A 20,159-nucleotide genomic window follows, 5' to 3' on the forward strand; every position below is an offset into this window, starting at 1 on the left:
GCCTTCTTTGACAAAAGCCATGATGATACAATATGATATGAGATGGTCAGAATTGTACAAAATGATCAACATGTGATATTCAAAAGCATTATGCCATGATGTAGCCACTATACCAACAGTTTAAAATGATTTGTTCCTAGAAATGATATTTCAGATGCTCTGCTTTGTACATGTGTACAGGTTTAAGATACTGACAGAGTGCCAATGTTAATGCTATGGTACCTGCAGTTCCTCTCTCTAGCATCTTCCTCATAAGTCTTAATTAAATCTTTCAGCGAAAGGTTTCTGTTATATTCTGCAGTGGTTAAACTCAAAATAAAGGAGGAATCTGATGTACAGTAGTTGTCGTCTGTTTATGTACATGTAGTTCATACATGTTTCTCGTTTCTCGTTTTTATATAGATTAGACTGTTGGTTTTCCCGTTTGAATGGTTTTACACAAGTAATTTTTGGGGCCCTTTATAGCTTGCTGTTCAGTGTGAGCCAATGCTCCTTGTTGAAGGCCGTACCTTGACCTATAATGGTTCACTTTTATAAATTGTTACTTGGATGGAGAGTTGTCTCATTGGCACTCATACCTCATCTTCCTATATCTATTTTCTTTTCAAATTTATGCATTGATTGAAGGTTTCCTCCTTATCCCCTACTTTAGCAATGTACCAATCAGTTAGTAGTTTATTGGCAGCTTTTGTTTGACTCATATTATATTAGTGAAATCCAATTAAATATTTGATTAATTATGATATAATCATTGTCAGGTTAAATAAAGTGTAAGATAGAGTTACATTTAAAAATGCTTCAAACCACAGTTATTTAAATTACAAATTATTTCGTATTTCTACTTCATAAATGCTAGCTTTGTGATTCCCAATTTCCGGTGTTGAACTTCCAATCAAAAGTTTTCCTGGTTTGCTGCAAAGCATTGAATATGGAAGTAGGATTTCATCTTCTACTGTATTACAGTAGGCTAGGAGGTGTCCCGAATTGTCCAGAAAATGTAGGGTATTATTGAACACGTCTGATACAATAACATTGTCATTTGGTGTAGCCACTGCATTGCATGGTTTAAATGGATGATTCTTAGAGTTAATATCAGTATGCCCTGTATAAATGTTACTAGCACTTCCTTTCTGTAGGATAACTACTCTTCCTCTCCAGTCCTCTGTAATCCTGTCTATTATGAAAATGTTCCCATTGTTTGTTGAAGTTATATGTTTTGGATCTGTAAACAAATGTTCATTGTTATTTTCAAGTTTGTACTTGGCTTCATAGTTTCCATCCATATTCACCACCATAACAACACCTCCACCTGGTTCTGAGTAGTCTATATATAACTTCTTTACAGCTCCTACTATCAGTTTGTTTTCGTCATTAATATGGATTGCTGTTGTAATATACGGTGTAAAATTATATATTGAATTTCTCAATTCGTTTTCATTTCGTTTTAAAATCTTCAGATTTGAAGTTCGTTCAGAAATAAGGAAATCACCATTTTTTGTCAGTGCTGTTCGAAGTGCATACTTATTGATTCGTGATAGTACTTTAATCGTACTGTCATGTTGTAATGATACTTTCTGTATTGTATCTGGATTAGATTCATGTATCCAGAAAGTATTCTCAGAACAACGTAATATTTGAGTAACTAGACCTAATTCTGTAGTGTACTCTTTGATGGCTTCTATTCTAATTATTTTGTCTTTTTGAATCTCATATTGAATTGGTCCAAATAAAGACTGATGGATATGACCTGGAACAAAATTTGTAAGTTGACTGTGATTCAGATTAACGTTTGGCATCTCCTTTACATCCTCAAGTGCTTTCGTATCTTCAAAGAATTTTGTCATATCCATACTAATTCTTATATCTTCTATCAGCTGTAGTTTGTTTGTTAGATGTTGTTCAAAATGTTTTACCTTGCTACTTTCAGTTTCAATGGCTTCCTCTTTCAGTCTACATAGTTTATTAATTTCACTACCCAGTTCAATAGCATACTCATCACCTACTTCTTTCCAAATTTGTTTCCGCCTAAGGATATCTTTTTGGGTTTGATCCATGCTCAAGTTGTTATTTTCTTTAAGTGTTTTTAATATATCATTTTTCTTTATCCAATCTTCATGCTGTTTTTCAAGCTTTTCTTTCCTATTTTTCAGTACTTCCATCCTCATCCTAAAAGCTTTTTCGATCTCTACTAATTCATGCATTTTATGGGTTTAAGTCACTCCAGTAGGACAAACTAGGAGATCACAAGTTTTACAGAACAAACAGCAGACTTGTCCTGAATGGTCTTTACACTGAATGTCACTGAAGTCCAATATTTGACCTGAATCATCTCCTTGAAGTCCTTCTTCCTTAATTGTATGTTCTTTTGCCTTTTTAAACTTGGAATGAACTTTGTTTTTACATTTATCACACATCAACAGATTACAGTCTGTACATTTCCACTGAATTTTCGTCTCAATTTCACATAATTCACAAGGTAGAGGAATTTGTGCTTTCTGAATTGACTTTGATAACGCCATATTCTTTTATTGTATGTAAAACACAGGTAGACCTTTATACAATCTATTTGTACAGAGAAGTCTATCAATAGAATTCATTTAAAATCAAGACTTTATAAACTACCTCTATATTTAAAGGTAAAATGAATTCATTGATCAATTTACAATTCCTTAAGAACAAAGCGTATAATTTAAACACTACATTTATTGATTTCAAAAAGGGATTTGTTTTGGTGTGTTTATTTTTATTCGAATTTCTTGTCATTAGTGTTTTCTAATTTTATATTTGTAAAGACATTATTAGATTTTGTACTTCATGACAACCAAATGACCAAATGACTTAATAGTTAATTTGTTTCCTCTTAGTATTTAAATCTTGTGTTCTGTCTCAAAGACTGCCATTTTTTTTTTGCATTTTCAGATCATCCCATTGTTATTTATACCATGTGCAAATAAGATTTTTAGTGTATAGGAATCATTCTGTCTGTCTGTTAGTGTACCTAGCAGGTAGGATTTCTCTTACAGCCGATTTCATTGAGTGTAGGAAAAGGTAATATCTTTGGTTAGCTTGCTTGCTAGCTGAACCGTGAAGTCATTATTAGGTTAGGTAAACTACCCTCCTTTATGAGTAGTTTAGTCTGACAGACAAATAGAATTGGTTATCTGTGGAACTAGTCAACTCATAAAGGATGGTAGTTTACCTAACCTAATGATAACTTCACGGTTCAGCTAGCAAGCAAGCTAACCAAAGGTATTGCCTTTTCCTACACACTCAATGAAATCGGCTGTAATATGAATTATTTTGGATGTTTTGGTCTTCAACCTTTTAGATACTTCAGGATTAAACAATAATATTTGGTTTTGAGCTTAACTAATAAGTTAAAAAAAATTAGATATACAACACGTTTGATTTTTTGGTTGGTTGGTTTTTGTACTTTTTCTTTGATGTGATTCCCACAATTTCCTTTTATATCCTTTGATAATGCATGAAATGAGCTGTGATATCTTGTAATTACAAAGTACTTTAAGTAAAATTCCACTTCATATAAAATAATGAGATTTGTTATGATTGCCAGTTGGACAACTATCCAGTGGAGTATGAAGAGGTTTGCAACTATAGGTCGCCTTACGGCACTACACATGTTCAGAGGTAGTTTTTTGTCGAGCCTGTGACTTTTGTCGCAGAAAGCTCAACATAGGAATAGTGATTGGGTGGCGGCTACGGCAGCTAAGGCGTTGGCATTAGCTAACTTCTTTTAAGCTTTATATTTTTGAAGGTGGAAGACCTGGTTGCTTTATACTTATATAGATGTATATAGATGCCTCATGTTATGAAGTTTCCGTCTTTCACATGTCCATTGTCCTTGAATTCATTTTCATGGTTCAGTGACTTCTTGAAAAAAAAGTCAAGATTTTTTGTAATGTTAATTTTTGTCTTATAATGAGTAATAGAATAACTATATTTGGTATGTGCGTACCCTTCAAGGTCCTTATGTCCGTCAGACAGTTTTCACTTAACCTCGACCTCACTTAATGGATCAGTGAACAAGGTTAAGTTTTGGTGGTCAAGTCCATATCTCAGATACTATAAGCAATAGGTCTAGTATATTCGGTGTATGGAAGGATTGTAAGGTGTACATGTCCAACTGGCAGGTGTCATCTGACCTTGACCTCATTTTCATGGTTCAGTGGTTATAGTTAAGTTTTTGTGTTTTGGTCTGTTTTTTATACTTTATGCAATAGGTCTACTATATGTGGTGTATGGAATGATTGTAAGGTGTACATGTCTAGATGGCAGGTTACATCTGACCTTGACCTCATTTTTATGGTTCAGTAGTCAAAGTTAAGTTTTTGAGTTTTTGTCTTTTTTTCTTATACTATATGCACTAGGTCAAACTACATTTGGTATATGGAAATATTTTATGATGTTCATGTCAGTCTTGCTGGTTTTATTAGACCTTGACCTCATTTTCACGGTTCATTGCTCAGTGTTTTTAGTTTTTGGGTTTTGGTCTGTTTTTCTTAAACTATAAGCAATAGGTCAACTATATTTGTTGTATGGAAGAATTGTAAGCTGTACATATCTGCGTGGCATGGTTTATCTGACCTTGACTTCATTTTCATGCTCCATTGGTCCATGTTAAGTTATCTTGGTTAGCTCTGTTTCTTAGAAACTATAAGCAATAGGTCAACTGTATTTAGTGTATTGAATGATTGTAAGGTGTACATGTATTTATTGTTTGGTTTATATGACCTTGACCTCATTTTCTTGGATCATGTCAATTTATGTGATTTTTGAAGTAAAGCTTTATTTTTAGGACTATCAACATAATATAAATGATTAGTAAAGAAGGCGAGGCATTTCAGCATGTGCACTCTTGTTTTAGGTATATACGATTATTTAAGCTTAAATTTACATCACAAATTGATTGACTGATACAACTGACTGATATCTGTTTCTCAATTTGCAAGAGACATTTTTTTCACACTGAAAGATCTTTAGATACCAGCCAAGTCCTCTGATCTGTACCCTACTCCTTTATGTGATATTTTAACTGAGGTGTATTTACAGTACATTGACAAAAGATTGAATACATCTTCTTTCCCCATCAGAAGTATCTGAGGCTCTCTAATATGCCATCACTTTTGCTGTTCGTGAGTTGTGGATTGATTGATTAGAAGTAGTTAGTCCCACTACACATGTTCTTTGCTTTGTTTTCTGCACTTCATTATTATTCCAGCTTCAATTTAAATCAGAAATTGATTGACTGATATGACTGACAGGAATCTGTTTCTCAAGTCACAAGAGACATGTTTTCACCTCACAGATCTTTAGATACCATGTAAATCGTCTGATCTGTGCCCTACTCCCTCATTTGACATTTTGACTGAGCTTGAATTTGCTAAACATTGAATGCAGGAAAAGCTTACCCTATTAACACCCAGTCTTGCTCTGTTTGGAATTCATGTTATTCCCTAACTATTTGTTTTTCTATCTCAATTTCTATATTCTTACTATGGTTATCCTACAGGCTTTGCCCTTTCATAATACCGCTTAGATATGTTACCAAAGTCATATGGTCACATCTTTATAATTTCAATAGCTGATCTGGAATTCAAATCAGGTAGAATTGTTAGTATAATTTTTTTATTCCATTACAACTGCTTCATACTAACAACCCCTCCTACTAGCTATGAGCTAAACTTTTTTACCTGATCTGTAGCGATGAATTCAAACTGTAATTTTTGTTGACCATAATATAACCTTACTTTTATAGTTCAGTGAAAAGTAAAATCACACAAATAATGAAATCAGAAGAAAATTCAAAACGGAAAGTCCCTAATCAAATGGCAAAATCAAAAGCTCAAACACATCAAACGACTGAATAACAACTGTCATATTCCTGACTTGGTACAGGCATTTTCTTATGTAGAAAATGGTGGATAAAACCTGGTTTTATAGCTAGCTAAACTTCTCACAATGTCAGTCAAATCAAATTCCTTTGAATGATTATTTATATATTTGTTTTTTTGTCTCAGCTTGATAAGGTCGTTGATACAGTTTCTGGCGGCAGCCTGGGTATCAACAATTTGTTAAAAATTTGTGATTAGTTCAGTTTAAGGGGAACCACTAACAGTAATTTTATTGGTAATTGATATACAGTTGTATTAACCTTGATACAACTCATGTCCATGGAAATTTGTTCGTCCGTTTCCCTCAGTCATCCAGTCTATTGGCATTGAAACGTTTTGAATGATTTTCATAGTTTTCATGTTAAAGTTTGTGTTTAGGTCAGTTTGATATCAACCACTAATAGTAGGTTAAGATATTTGGTATGTAGTTGTATTAGCATTCGCAGGTCTCAAATTTTATGGCTAAATGCTCACTTCATGGTACATTGACTTTGAAACTTTTGCGTAGTTTACATGTTAAATTGTGTGTTTACGTCAGTTTAAATCGCACCACTTGATAGTACTTGGTCTTTAGTTGTTTTAGCATTGACATTTCTCTTTTCCACAGTATGTCAACAGTTGATTTATTCAGTGATTTTTATAGTGACTCTAGATGCTTTAAAGTTTCGTTAGTCTTATTTGACAAAATTACACTGATTGTGATTTGTTTTGATGAATAATGTGACTATAAGAATCAGATGTGTATATAATTGTTGTAATAAATTACAAATTACAAATATTTTATTGGCACAAACTCAATTGCAATAATTGGCAACGGCCCATACAACTAGTATACAGATAGTAAATATGATGCAGCAATTAAACAATACTACATAGCATATCAATACTACATAGCATATTAATAGGCACATTTCGAACAATGAATGCACATGTTTGAATAAATGAGCACTTGACCTTGATCTCGTGGCAAGGTAATTACTTTGTTTTGCTGAAAAGATCACTGTGTTTATATAAAATGTTGTTTTTGAAATTATTTGTTCTTCATGTTCTTCATCTTAATACGGGTCTGTCTGGCCTTTACTTTTACATTTGACCACTTTTTGATTAAATCCTTGTCCATTTTTTTCCTGCTCATAACTTTTATAAAGGTAACCAAACTTTATGTGTGGTTAACTTGGTATGCAGTTGTATCAGCATATGAGGGTATGTCATATACCAGAGTCAGCTCACTCTGACCTTTGTTTTGACCTATGACCTCTTTGTTCGTAAACTTTTCCTTTGTGTCCTTTGCATAAGTTTTGAACTGTAAGACATAAGTTGACTTATCTTGGTATGATTCTATTAGGCTGACCTATAAGTAACCATGTGCCTACCTAACACAAGGGCGATGATTATGTAAAATGAATGGCTGAAAGCCAAAAACCTCAAAATCCTGACAGCTGTAGTTTTCATTAGTTTTATTTTAGTTGTAATTAATTTCTTTACATGTCTGAACAGGGTACATGTTTCATTTGGTATTTACATGTTGTAGGGTAACTTGTTGTTAAATTGATGTATGACAATTATATTCTATGCTGAAATTTTCCAACCTTTAGAACTAACAATCTACCTTGATATGTGCCTTCAGTAATTTGAAGTTCATCAAAGCATCAATGTAAGACATGCCAGGATACTGATTTGATGAATACACCCAAAATTGTATTATCTCATAATATATGTTTTTGATATTAAAAGGTACATTTTTCAAAGAACTTCCTGATTAACTTATGAAAACTTGACATTATTTGACCACTGTATGTATTTCCTCATAGTCAGTGGATTATTTTTGTCTTCAAATCATGCAAAGAAATCAATGAAAAGAACACAAAGTCTAAAGGTTGTAATCAAGAACATTATTGAAACGCAGGGTGAAGTGTAGTAGACTTGAAAAGCATGCATTTATGTAACTAATCAAACAATAGGTACACCATAAGTTGACTATTATTGAATTTCGTCCACAGTTTGAAAAAACTTCACATGACTAGTGATCATATAAAACATGATGCTAAAATTTTCACAGGAAAATGATGCCATAATAGTAGGTTATACACATGACGCTATGATTGAATATTACTTTTGTTTAAAATTATCAAAATGCAACAAAGCAATGTGCATATTCTTTGTTACATGTTCAGCTGTAAATAAGTTGATTTGGTTTAACTTCAAATTATTTCTAGATATTTAAGAAACTATAGATATATCTTGAATATATTATTACTATCAAAAGATTCCTTGATAAATTGTCACCAGAGTTGCAAAGATAAAGTTTAAAATAGAGATCACAATAAAACTTTAAAAAAATCACAATAAAAATTCCCCATTTTATTTATAGTTTTGTTAAAACAGAAGTAATCCATTAATTGAAAGCAACATAAATAAAGTTAGCATGTACAAATCAAATTTGAAGCATCATTTTACCACAGTATGTTCATATGGTCAAATTTAATACCCTCGTTCACTGAATATCTCTAAAGTAGCATCCAAAGAAAGGTTTGCCTAGTGTAATGAAAACCGTTCATATTAGTGCCTTTTCACTATCTTTCACAGTGTTGCACTTGTATAGAGAATGGTCAGAATTGTCAAAGATTTGCAATGTGTTATTAAACATGTCACAATGAAAAGCATTATCCCTGGGTGTAGCCACTATACCAGCAGTTCTGAATTAATGGTTCCAACAATTATTTTCTGAAGGTATGAAGTGCTTTGAGTAAAGGTGAATGTAATTAACAATGTCCCAGTATCAATTTTACTGACGGTTCCTTTCTCCACTATAACTACTCTTACTTTGTGGTCTCTATTAAGCAAATCTTAGATGAGAAAGTTCCCGATACATGTATATTCAATCAAATGATGTCTTTTAAAATTCATGAATGGCTTGATGGTTTCCCTCCAAATCCCTTGCTATAAGAGTATTATAAGCATCATGTACTGAATTGTCAATTGGCAACTTTTGTATTGGTCCTATTGGCAATAGTACTTAAGCATTCAGATTATTGAATGATTGATTGTTGCTTGCTTAAAGTCCTCAAATTATCGAGATTGAAATCCAATAAATTGTAACAGCATGACAATTTGGTTTTTTTTAAGGTTAAATGAAGTATCAGATGAAATTAGTTATAACAAGGTACACAATGGCAATGATTTTGATAACAAATAATTTGGTATATCCACTTCATAGATTTTAGCTTTGTGATTGCCAATTTCTGGTGTTGAACTTCCAATAAAAAGTTTTCCTGGCTTGCTGCATAGCATTGAAAATGGAAGTAGGATATCATATTCTACTGTGTTACAGTAGGCCAGGAGGTGTCCTGAATGGTCCAGAAAATGTAGGGTATTATTGAACACGTCTGATACAATAAGATTGTCATTTGGTGTAGACACTGCACTGCATGGTTTAAATGGATGATTTTTCGAGTTAATATCAGGATGGCCTGTATAGATATTCCTGACGGTTCCTTTCCCCAGTATAACTATTCTTCGTATTTGGTCTTCTGTAAACCTGTCTATAATGAAAATGTTCCCATTGCTTGTAGAAGTTATACATATTGGATTTGTAAATAAAGGTTCATTGTTGTTGTCAAATTCATACTTGGCTTCATGGTTTCCATCCATATCCATCAAAATAACAACACCCCAACCAGGAACTGAAAAGTTTATTTGTAAATTCTCTGTGGCTCCTACTATAAGTTGGTTTTCTCTATTAATATGGATTGGTTCCACAATGAATGGGTTAAAATTATATATTGAATTTGTCAGTTCATTTCTCTTTCCTTCCAGAATCTTCAGATATGAAGTAAGATCTGTAATAAGGAGATCACCATTTCTAGTCAGTGCTGTTTGAATTGCGTGCTTATTGACTCCTGATAATACTTTAAATGTACTGTCAGACTTTAATGCTATTTTCTGTATAGTGTTTGGATCAAATGGATCGTGTATCCAGAAAGTGTTCTCAGAGCATTGCAATATATTTGTAATTATATTTAATTCTGTAGTGTACTCTTTGGTGGCTTTTATTCTAATTAATTTTGCTTCTTTATAAATTTTGTCTTGAAATGATCCAAAATAAGAATGAAGGATCTTCCCTGGAACAAAACTTGGCAGTTGACTGTGATTCAGATTAATGTATGGCATCTCCTTCACATCTTCAAGTGATTTGGTATCTTCAAAGAATTTTGTCACATCCATACTAATACTCATATCTTCTATTAGCTGTAGTTTGTTAGTACGATGTTCTTCAAAATGTTTAACCTTGCTACTTTCAGTTTTAATTGCTTCCTCTTTTAGTCTCCATTGTTTATAAATTCACTACACAGCTCAGTGGCATATTGATCACCTGCTTCTTTCCAAACTTGTTTCTGTTTACAGATATCTTTTTGGGTTTGATCAATGCTCAATTTGTTTGTTTCTTTTTGTGCATTTAATCTTTCTTTATTCTTTATCCAATTTTCCTGCTGTTTTTTTAGCTTTTCTTTCCTAATTTTTAGTAGTTCCATCTTCACCTTAAAAGCTTCTTGAAATCTACTAATTCATGCTTTTTATGGGTTTTAGTCACCCCAGTAGGACAGACTAAGTGATTACAAGTTTTAAAGAACAAACAGCAGACTTGTCCTGAATGGTCTTTACACGGAATGTCACTGTAGTCTAACTTTTGTTGTGAATCATCTCCATGAAGTCCTACTCCCTTAATTGTTATTATTTTATGGTCTTTTGCCTTTTTGATCTTTGAATGAACTTAGTTTTTAAAATTTATCACACATTAAAAGATTACAGTCAATACGTTTCCACTGAATTTTTGTCTCAATTTCGCATAATTCACAAGGTAGAGAAAATTGTGCTTTCTGAATTGACTTTGATAATACCATTTTTGACTATTTGTAAAACATGTTTAGAACTCCTAATCAGACATACTAGTATGTCAAATAAGTAATATGTGGTCTATTTGTACAGAGAAGTCTAACAATAGAATTCGTTCAAATTCATTTATGCATGAAATGTCTGGACTGAAGAATTCAAGTATTTATATGCAACCTTGAAGTTTAAAAGCAAAAAAAGTATATCTGTCAACTTACAATTTCTGAAGAACAAAAGACATAATGATTTAAACTCTGCATTTTTTGTTTATATTGAAAATTGACTGGTTATCATGTGTTTATTTTTATTTGAATTTTTAACCAGATTTTCGAAGGAAATATCGGTTATTAAATTGGGGATGTACGGTGGGCAGGCGGACGGGGGGCTGCCAAACAGTGTCTCCACAATAACATGAAAACGCTTTAACAATTTTTTTTCAAATTCAAATATGTTGTTTCCTGGGACTTAATGAAGGTCTAGTTCAATTTTTCAATTTGGGTCACCCCCACCCCCTCCTGTTTGAGAACTTGTAAACGGTCGAGATCCCCACCCCTAAACCGTATATATTCTTGTATGGGAAAATAACACAAATCAAATGAAATATAGGGGAAGTCCAGGGGGGTCACCCCCACCCCACTTCTTTTTGAAAACTTGTAAACGATCAAGATCCCCAACCCGAAACCATATATATCCTTGTATGGGACAATAAAACAAATAAAATGATATAAAATGCGAGTCCCCTGGGGTCACCCCCACCCCCTCCTGTTTGAGAACTTGTAAATGGTCGAGATCCCCACCCCTAAACCATATATATTCTTGTATGGGACAATAAAACAAATCAAATGAAATATAAGGCGAGTCCCCTGGGGTCACCCCCACCCCCTCCTGTTTGAAAACTTGTAAACAGCCGAGATCCCTACCCCTAAACCATATATATATTCTTGTATGGGACAATAAAACTAATCAAATGAATTATAGGGGAAGTCCATGGGGGTAACCCCCACCCCCCTTCTTTTTGATAACTTGTAAACGGTCGAGATCCCCACCCCCATACGAAATATATATTCTTGAATGGGACAATAAAACAAATCAAATGAAATTGAGGGGAAGTTCCCTGGGGTAACCCCCACCCCTCTTCTTTTTGAAAACTTGCAAACCGTCAAGATCCCCACCCCGAAACCATATATATTCTTGAATGGGACAATAAAACAAAACAAATGAAATTGAGGGGAAGTCCCCTGGGGTAACCCCCATCCCCCTTCTTTTTGAAAACTTGTAAATGGTCAAGATCCCCACCCTGAAACCATATATATTCTTGTATGGGACAATAAAACAAATCAAATTAAATTAAATGTGAGTCCCCTGGGGTCACCCCCACCCCCTCCTGTTTGAGAACTTGTAAACGGTTGAGATCCCCACTCCTAAACCATATATATTCTTGTATGGGACAATAAAACAAATCAAATGAAATATAGGGGAAGTCCATGGGGGTAACCCCCACCCCCCTTCTTTTTGATAACTTGTAAACGGTCGAGATCCCCACCCCTAAACCATGTATATTCTTGTACGGGACAATAAAACAAATCAAATTAAATAAAAGGGGAGTCCCCTGGGGTCAAACCCCCCCCCCCCCCCTACTGTTTGAGAACTTGTAAACGGTCGTGATCCCCACCCCTAAACCATATATATTCTTGTATGGGACAATAAAACAAATCAAATGAAATATAGGGGAAGTCCATGGGGGTAACCCCCACCACCTTTCTTTTTGATAACTTGTAAATGGTTGAGATCCTCACCCCTAAACCATATATATTCTTGAATGGGACAATAAAACAAATCAAATGAAATTGAGGGGAAGTCCCCTGGGGTAACCCCCCCCCCCCCCCCCCCCCCTTCTTTTTGAAAACTTGTAAACGGTCAAGATCCCCACCCCGAAACCATATATATTCTTGAATGGGACAATAAAACAAATCAAATGAAATTGAAGGGAAGTCCCCTGGGGTAACCCCCACCCCCCCTTCTTTTTGAAAACTTGTAAACGGTCAAGATCCCCACCCCGAAACCATATATATTCTTGTATGGGACAATTAAACAAATCAAATGTAATATAAGGCGAGTCTTTGGTTCTTTGATATGCTGATTCTGGCAATGTTTGAGTGTTAAATCATATCTAATTTTAGAGAACTAAGTCATCACTGGTTGTTGTTATTATATTATTGATTATAATTTGAAAAATTGCATCATATCTTATTTTAGAGAACTATTTATCCAGTTTGAGTTATTTCCCTTTGCACAGAAAATATTATGGATAAAATTAATCTGTCTTTCATTTCAACATAAATTAAATATATATAGGGTTCTTTCAAATGCTGAATCTAAACCTGTATTTAAATATTAGATTTTTCGGCCCAGTTTTCAAGTTGGTCCAAATCAGGGTCCAAAATTAAACTTTGTTTGATTCAACAAAAATTGAATTTATGGGGTTCTTTGAAATGCTGAATCTAACCATGTATTGAGAGATTTAGGATTGTGGGCTCCTTTATCAAATTGGTCCACATTGAGGTCCAAAGGGTCCTAAATTAAACTTTTGTCTGATTTCATCAAAAATTGAATTCTTGGGGTTCTTTGATATGCTGATTCTAATATGTACTTAGATTTTGGATATTGACCATAATAGGTATTTAAATGTCCAATTTCAAACATTTCAGTTCTTTGACCACATTCATTTTGTGTCACAAACCTATGCTGTGTCAAATATTCACTCACAATCCAAATTCAGAGCTGTTTTAAGCTTAAATGTAGTGTCCATACTTGCTCAACTGTTCAGGGTTCAACCTCTGCAGGAAAATCAGGTTTGCTGTCACTCTGACAGCCTCTTGTTTGTCATTAGCATCTAATAGTTTTATATTTGTAAAGGCAATAATTAGATTTTGTACCTCATTGACAACCAAATAACTTTACAGTTAATTTGTTTCCTCTCTTAATTTTTAATCTGGCCCTGTAAGCCAGTGATTTTTGTTTTTTAATTTATTTTAATTTTGTCTTGCATGTTAGCGAAGACAGTCAAAATTTATGAATTTTCTGATATTCCAATTGATATTTATGCCCTCTGCAAACAACATTTTAAGGATACAGAGGAATCTGTCTGTCCATCCATCTGTTTGTCTGTCAGTCTGTCTGTATGTTCATATGCCTTGTCAGAAACACTCTAAACTGCATGGTTGGATTTTTCTTAATTCATTTTATTGTGGATGTTTTGTTTTTCAACCTTATACTTCAAGATTAAACAATATTTGGTTTTGAGCTCAATGTATAAGTAATACAATTTTCAAAAAATACCACACTTTTGATGTTTGGGTTGTTTGTTTTGTTTGGTTACTGTCTCATTGATGTACATCCCACATTTTTCATTCATATCATTATATAATGCATGATATGCCCTGTCGTATCTTGTAATTACAAAGTAGTAGTACTATATGTAAAATTTCCACCATATATTAAATAAGGAGATGTGGTAATAAAATTGCCAATGGGACAACTAACCACCAGAGACATAATGACATAGATGATGTTCTCTCACTTAATAACTCAAAATTTGGTGACTATGTTGAACGCATCTATCCAATCAAACTTGAGATAAAGGATACACCAGATACAGTTAAGTCTGCCTCATATCTTGACTTACATCTAGAAATTGACAATGAGGGCTGGTTAAAAACAAAACTTTATGACAAAAGGGATGATTTCAGCTTCCCAATTGTGAACTTTCCACTTATATGTAGTAACATTCTAGCAGCGCCTGCATACGGTGTATATATCTCCCAGTTGATAGATATTCCAGGGCTTGTATTTCCTATCATGATTTCCTTGATAGAGGGTAGCTGCGCACAAGGAAGCTATTAAACCAAGAGTTCCAAGTGGTGAAGTTGAAGTCATCTGTTCAAAAATTTTACGGACGCCATCACGAGTAGGTTGACTGTTATCAGATGATAGCGGATATGTTCCAATTGTCGTAACTATAATCCCGTCCCCCTTTACCCGAATGTGACCTACCGAATTAGACTTACTACCAGGTTTGTACTAACATGAGCAACACAACAGGTGTATCATGTGGAGCAGGTTCTGCTTACCCTTCCGGAGCACCTGAGATCACCCCCAGTTTTTGGTGGGGTTTGTGTGGCTCAGTCTTTGGTTTTTTATGTTGTGTTATGTGTACTGTTGTTTGTCTGTTGGCCTTTTTTTTTTTAGCAGTGGCGTTGTCAGTTTATTTTTGACTTATGAGTTTGAATGTCCCTTTGGTATCTCTCGCCTCTCTTGGTAAGGGACTCTCCTTGAATTTTCTTTGGAGTTTGGTATTTTTGTTATTTTACTTTTTGTTAAAATTGTGATTAGGTCAGTTTGAGGGGAACCACTTACTAAGTATGGTAAATCAATGACATTTGATATTCATTTGTATAAGCTTTGGCACATTTCTTTTTCTTGGGGATTATTTGGCCCTGTCCCCTCAGTCATGGTCTATTGACTTTGAAACTTTAGCATAGTTTAAATGTTAAAGATTGTGGTTAGGTCAGATTAAGGGAAACCACATAAAACGTAATAATAATAAGTCAATACAATTTGGTATGAAGTTGTATAAGCATTGGCACATCTCATTTCCATTTAGATTATTTGACCATGTGCTATCATTCATGGTTCATTTACTTTGAATATTTTGCATGTTAAGTATTGCTACTTAATTTGAACAATATAAAAAGGTGAGACTTATCTTTGTGTTAACAGTTTATTTTTCCTTTTTTTTTTTAAGAATCTTCAGATTTGAAGTTCGATCAGAAATAAGGAGAACACAATTTCTTGTTAGAGTTGTCCGATAAGCAAAATCCTCGACTTGTAATTGTATTTCAATAGTACTGTCAGGTAGTCGTGTTATTCTCTGTATAGTTTTTGTATCATTGAGATCATGTATCCAGAAAGTATTCTCAGAACATTGTAGTATCTGTGAAATTATAGCAGTTCTGTAGTGTACTCTTCAATGGCTTCTATTTTAAATGTCTTTATGAATCTCTTCTTGCATTGATCCAAAACAAGTCAGAAGGATCTGCCCGGGGACAAAAGTTGGCAGTTGGCTAAAATTCAGATTAACTTTTGGCATCTCCTTAAAATTACCTAGTGATTTGGTATCTTCAAGGAATTTTGACACATCCTTACACATGCTTATACCTTCTATAAGTTGAATTTCCTCAAGAAGATGATCTTCAAAATTTGTCACTTTCCTACATTCAGTTTCAATGGCTTTCACCTTAGCTTTCCATTGTTTTTTATTTTCACTACCAAGCTCTTCAGCATATTGATCTCCTGCTTCTCTCCAAACTTGTTTCTGCTTTAAAATACTTTTTTGTGTTCGTTCAGTCTTCAACTGTTCTATTTCTTTTATTGTGTTTAATATCTCAATATTATTTATCCAATCATCATGCTGTTTTTCAAGCTTTTTCTTCCTTGCTTTCAACTCATCCATCTTCAACCTTAAAGCTTCATCAATCTCAACTAATTCATGCTGTTTATGAATTTTAGTCACTCCAGTAGGACAGACTAAGTGATCACAAGTTTTACAGAACAAACAGCAGACTTGTCCAGAATGGCCTTTACACTGAATGTCACTGAAGTCCAGTTTTTGTCTTGTATCATCTCTGTGAAGTCCTACTTCCTTAATTGTAATAATTATATGGTCTTTTGCCTTTTTAATCTTAGAATGAACTTTGTTTTTACATTTATCACAAAGAAAGAGATTGCAGTCTGTACATTTCCATTGAATTTTAGTGTCAGTTTCACATAGTTCACATGTGAGGAGCAACTGAGCCTTTTGGAATGACTTTGACGCCATTTTTAGTTAAGTATCTTGGATATGATTAAGAATCCTAAGTTGATTAGTGTATCGTAGTAGTTTTGGTCGGGTATTTTATTTAAATGCAATATTTAAACAAACTTAACACAGGTTATCTGGTGCATTCAAGATAATTCTATATTTTTGTTCGTCATCAACATTTAACTGTGGTTAAAGTTTTTTAGACATCAATGACATTGACCAAACTGTATGACGTGTAATGAAACTTTAAACAAAGGTTCATGACCAAGAAACAATATTGAAAGCAATTTTTTTTTCTTTTTATTTGTTTAATAGACACAGTCATAAAGTTTTTATCAATAATCTTTTGCAAACCTTCATGGAATTTCAGGAATCTTTTATACAGAAGCTTCTTCATAATCAAGAGATACCATGGCATCTAAAGAAAAATTATGATTTTTAATTTTTTTTTATTCTTCTTTTTGTACTTTACTGTGGATTTTTTATAAGTATTTTGCAGTTAGAATTTAATTACAGTTTGTTGTTAGTGTTTTTTAAATTAGAATTACTTTATCAAACCTGCATGGAATTTTACTGAAAAATAATGATGCAGACTTCATACAAGAGGTTCTTGAGAAAAATTCATAGAATGTCATTATCCTTTAACTTCACTGTCAGCTAGATAGATAATATCTTTTCACTGAATTATTCAAAGTTAACTGCTGTTATCAAAATGAACTAGAAACAAAGCATACCACAGATCAAGTTGACTCTGCTTCATATCTTATCTTACATCTTAAATAGACAATGTGAAGGCCTCACTGTGACTTTGAGATGAAGAACAGCAATAAAAGCATTGTTCCTTTGCTTTCTGTGTGTTTTTTACTGTGCATGTATTGATTTTGTGTCATGGATGGATACCCCATATCCTTTGTTTTTCTATTAATATGGGTCAGTTGAAAAAGAAACTTCATGGCAAAAAAAATGATTTCAATTGTATTGTGAAATTTTCCATTTCTGTGTAACAACATTCTAGCAGCATATGAACTAGGAACTTATATCTCAAAGTTGATACCATATTCCAGGATTTGCTTTCCTATCATGATTTCATTGAAATAGGGTTATTGCACAAGAAATCTAGCATCAAGGATTTCAAATGGTAGAGTTTAATTCATTCCTTCAAAAGTTTTACAAACCCTATCATAATTAATCATGATTTGGTAAATCATTATGGAATATCGATGACCACAGATATGTTCTACTTGTTGAACAATTCCATCCAATTTTCCTCTGTTGTGACATTAACAAATGCCCTTTCACAATATTTTACTTGTTATAGATAACATGATGTGTGCAACTAGTGGAGCAAGAATTGGATACATGTTTTCATAATCAAGAGATAAGGATATTTTAAAATTTCCTTATTTCTTTTTTTATTTTTAGCCCACCTTGCCGAAGTGTGAGCTTTTCCAATCACTTGGCATCATCGTCTATTGTTCGTCATCATATGTTAACTTTTACAAATATCTTCTCCTCTGAAACTACTGAGCCAATTGGAAACAAAAATGGCCACAATCATCATTGGGTAGCTAGTAGAAAAAAATATGTCTGATGACCACACCTGACAACCAAGATGGCCAATATGGCTAAAAATAGAACATATGGGTAAAATGCAAGTTTTGTCTATTATTTTGAAAACTATTTTAAATAGAAAAAATCTGACAGGGGCAGAAATGTTCAGAATGTTGAGCTTACCTATTGCTCATTATTGTCAAAACTGTCAGCCGACTTCTTATAAAAATAAGAATAAGAGCATTTATTGTTCCAATTAAGAGCCCTTGATGAGCAGCATGACATTTATACACACAAAACAATAACGCAAGACAATATCTAAAAATAAGGCGAAAGGCCAAAACTCTTTGTGAAATTCAATTGTTATTGGAGTTATTGTCTTTAATCAGTTTAATGATGGTTTTTACCATTTTTTTCCTGTTATCTAGAAAACTCTGATAGAGAGACAGTTTAGGTAGCAAAAATTTCAGCAAGACAAGATCTACAAATAAGTAAACAAGGCTGAAATAGTCAGTGGTCTCATTTTTGGAGTTCTTGCTCTGTAATGACAATATTTAACAATTTTTAGTGTTTTTTACCTGTTATCTTGAAAACTATAATAGATTGATAGACACATCACTTTAGATAGCTAATTTGACCATAAAGACAATATCTACAAATGGAGAAACATAGTCTAAATCGTTAGTCAACTTGTAATTGGACTTCTTGCACTTAAATGACAATATTTAACAATTTTTGGCATTTTTGTCTATTACTGGGTAACTTGAAAACTTTTAAAGATAGATAGAAAATTTAAATCAAAAAAATGTTCAGCAAGGCAAGATCTACAAGCAAGTCAAATTTTTCTGATATAGTTAGTAAACTCTTTAAAGGAGTGATTGCCCTTAAATGAAGATTTTTCTTTCTCTTTTTGTGTTTCGGTCAAAAAGTAAAGAAGATGGAGAGAAACTAAACAGAAAAAAATTATCAGAATCAGCATTTTAAGATCAACAGAAAAGAGATTTTTGTCATGAATTTTATTCTAGTCTACAATATTGAAGAGTGGGTGAGTGACACAGGCTCTTTAGAGCTTCTGGTTTACTTAGAATTTTGGCAGTCAGCATTTCTCATTCACACTAACATCAGAAGTTGCAGGTAAGACACAGGGTCTGTGCAACTGTTTATGAAATTTTTTTTTATTCATAATTATGAATTATACAATGTTCTCTTCTTTATTATAGGTTGAACGCTTGTCATGTGATTAAAAAAGAGGCCTTGAACCTGGCATCAAAATTGCTGACAGAAATTTCTGAAGATAAAGAACCTGATTCAAATACAAAATGTCTACAGCACAACTTGTTTACAGCATTATCAGAGGAAAAGATTCTCCTCACAGAACCTTATAAACAGGCTGGTCCAGGGTTCATAGAATATCTCACAACACTGGCTAATTTGCTGCTATATCACTGTTCTAAGAGAGATAACTTGAAAGAAATCAGACATATGGGAGATAACTTAGTAGATTCTAATATGAAGGGAGACAATTCTGGTGAAAGCAACTTGAGAGGAGTAATTGTTCAAAATTCAATGGGAGACAACTCTTCAGAACTTGGATGTATAGGAGATAACTCTATTGAAGCTAGACTAATGTTGATATTGAATTGCTGTCATTATGAAATCAGGATGATAGGGTTGATGTATGTTCACAGTGTCTGTATTGACCAGGAGGCAGGAGATGATTTTCATGTTGTGTTTGAATGTGATTTACCATCTGTCAATGAGGAAACAGTTCAGAGGACTTTGTCTTCCACAGAAGTGTTGGGGAAATTGATACACATGGCATCAGATGAGACACACTTTGAATGTCAGAAGTTGGTAGGTTTAAAACCTGTTCATTATATAGAAACAAACAATCGATACTTCTTATTAAAAAGTCGTATCAATGTATTATACTCCCTATTTCAAAA

General features: G+C 33.5%; 2 protein-coding genes across 2 annotated transcripts in view; one reads left to right on the top strand and one right to left on the bottom strand.

The window, feature by feature from the left end:
* Nucleotides 1-20,159, top strand: part of LOC127699100 (thyroid adenoma-associated protein homolog) — a 202,207-nt gene that overhangs the window by 116,694 nt on the left and 65,354 nt on the right. The window contains exon 31 of the mRNA XM_052202835.1: nucleotides 19,434-20,067. Within this exon, the coding sequence (XP_052058795.1) occupies nucleotides 19,434-20,067 (634 nt within the window). The remainder of the gene's footprint in view (nucleotides 1-19,433; nucleotides 20,068-20,159) is intronic.
* LOC127699132 (uncharacterized) lies at nucleotides 796-2,209 on the bottom strand. The gene has a single exon (XM_052202874.1). It carries the CDS (start codon nucleotides 2,199-2,201, stop codon nucleotides 819-821), a length of 1,383 nt encoding a protein of 460 aa, XP_052058834.1. The 5' UTR covers nucleotides 2,202-2,209; the 3' UTR covers nucleotides 796-818.

Source organism: Mytilus californianus, unplaced genomic scaffold, assembly GCF_021869535.1.
Source record: "Mytilus californianus isolate M0D057914Y unplaced genomic scaffold, xbMytCali1.0.p SCAF_4, whole genome shotgun sequence".
In the NCBI taxonomy this organism is placed as follows: Eukaryota; Metazoa; Mollusca; class Bivalvia; order Mytilida; family Mytilidae; genus Mytilus; species Mytilus californianus.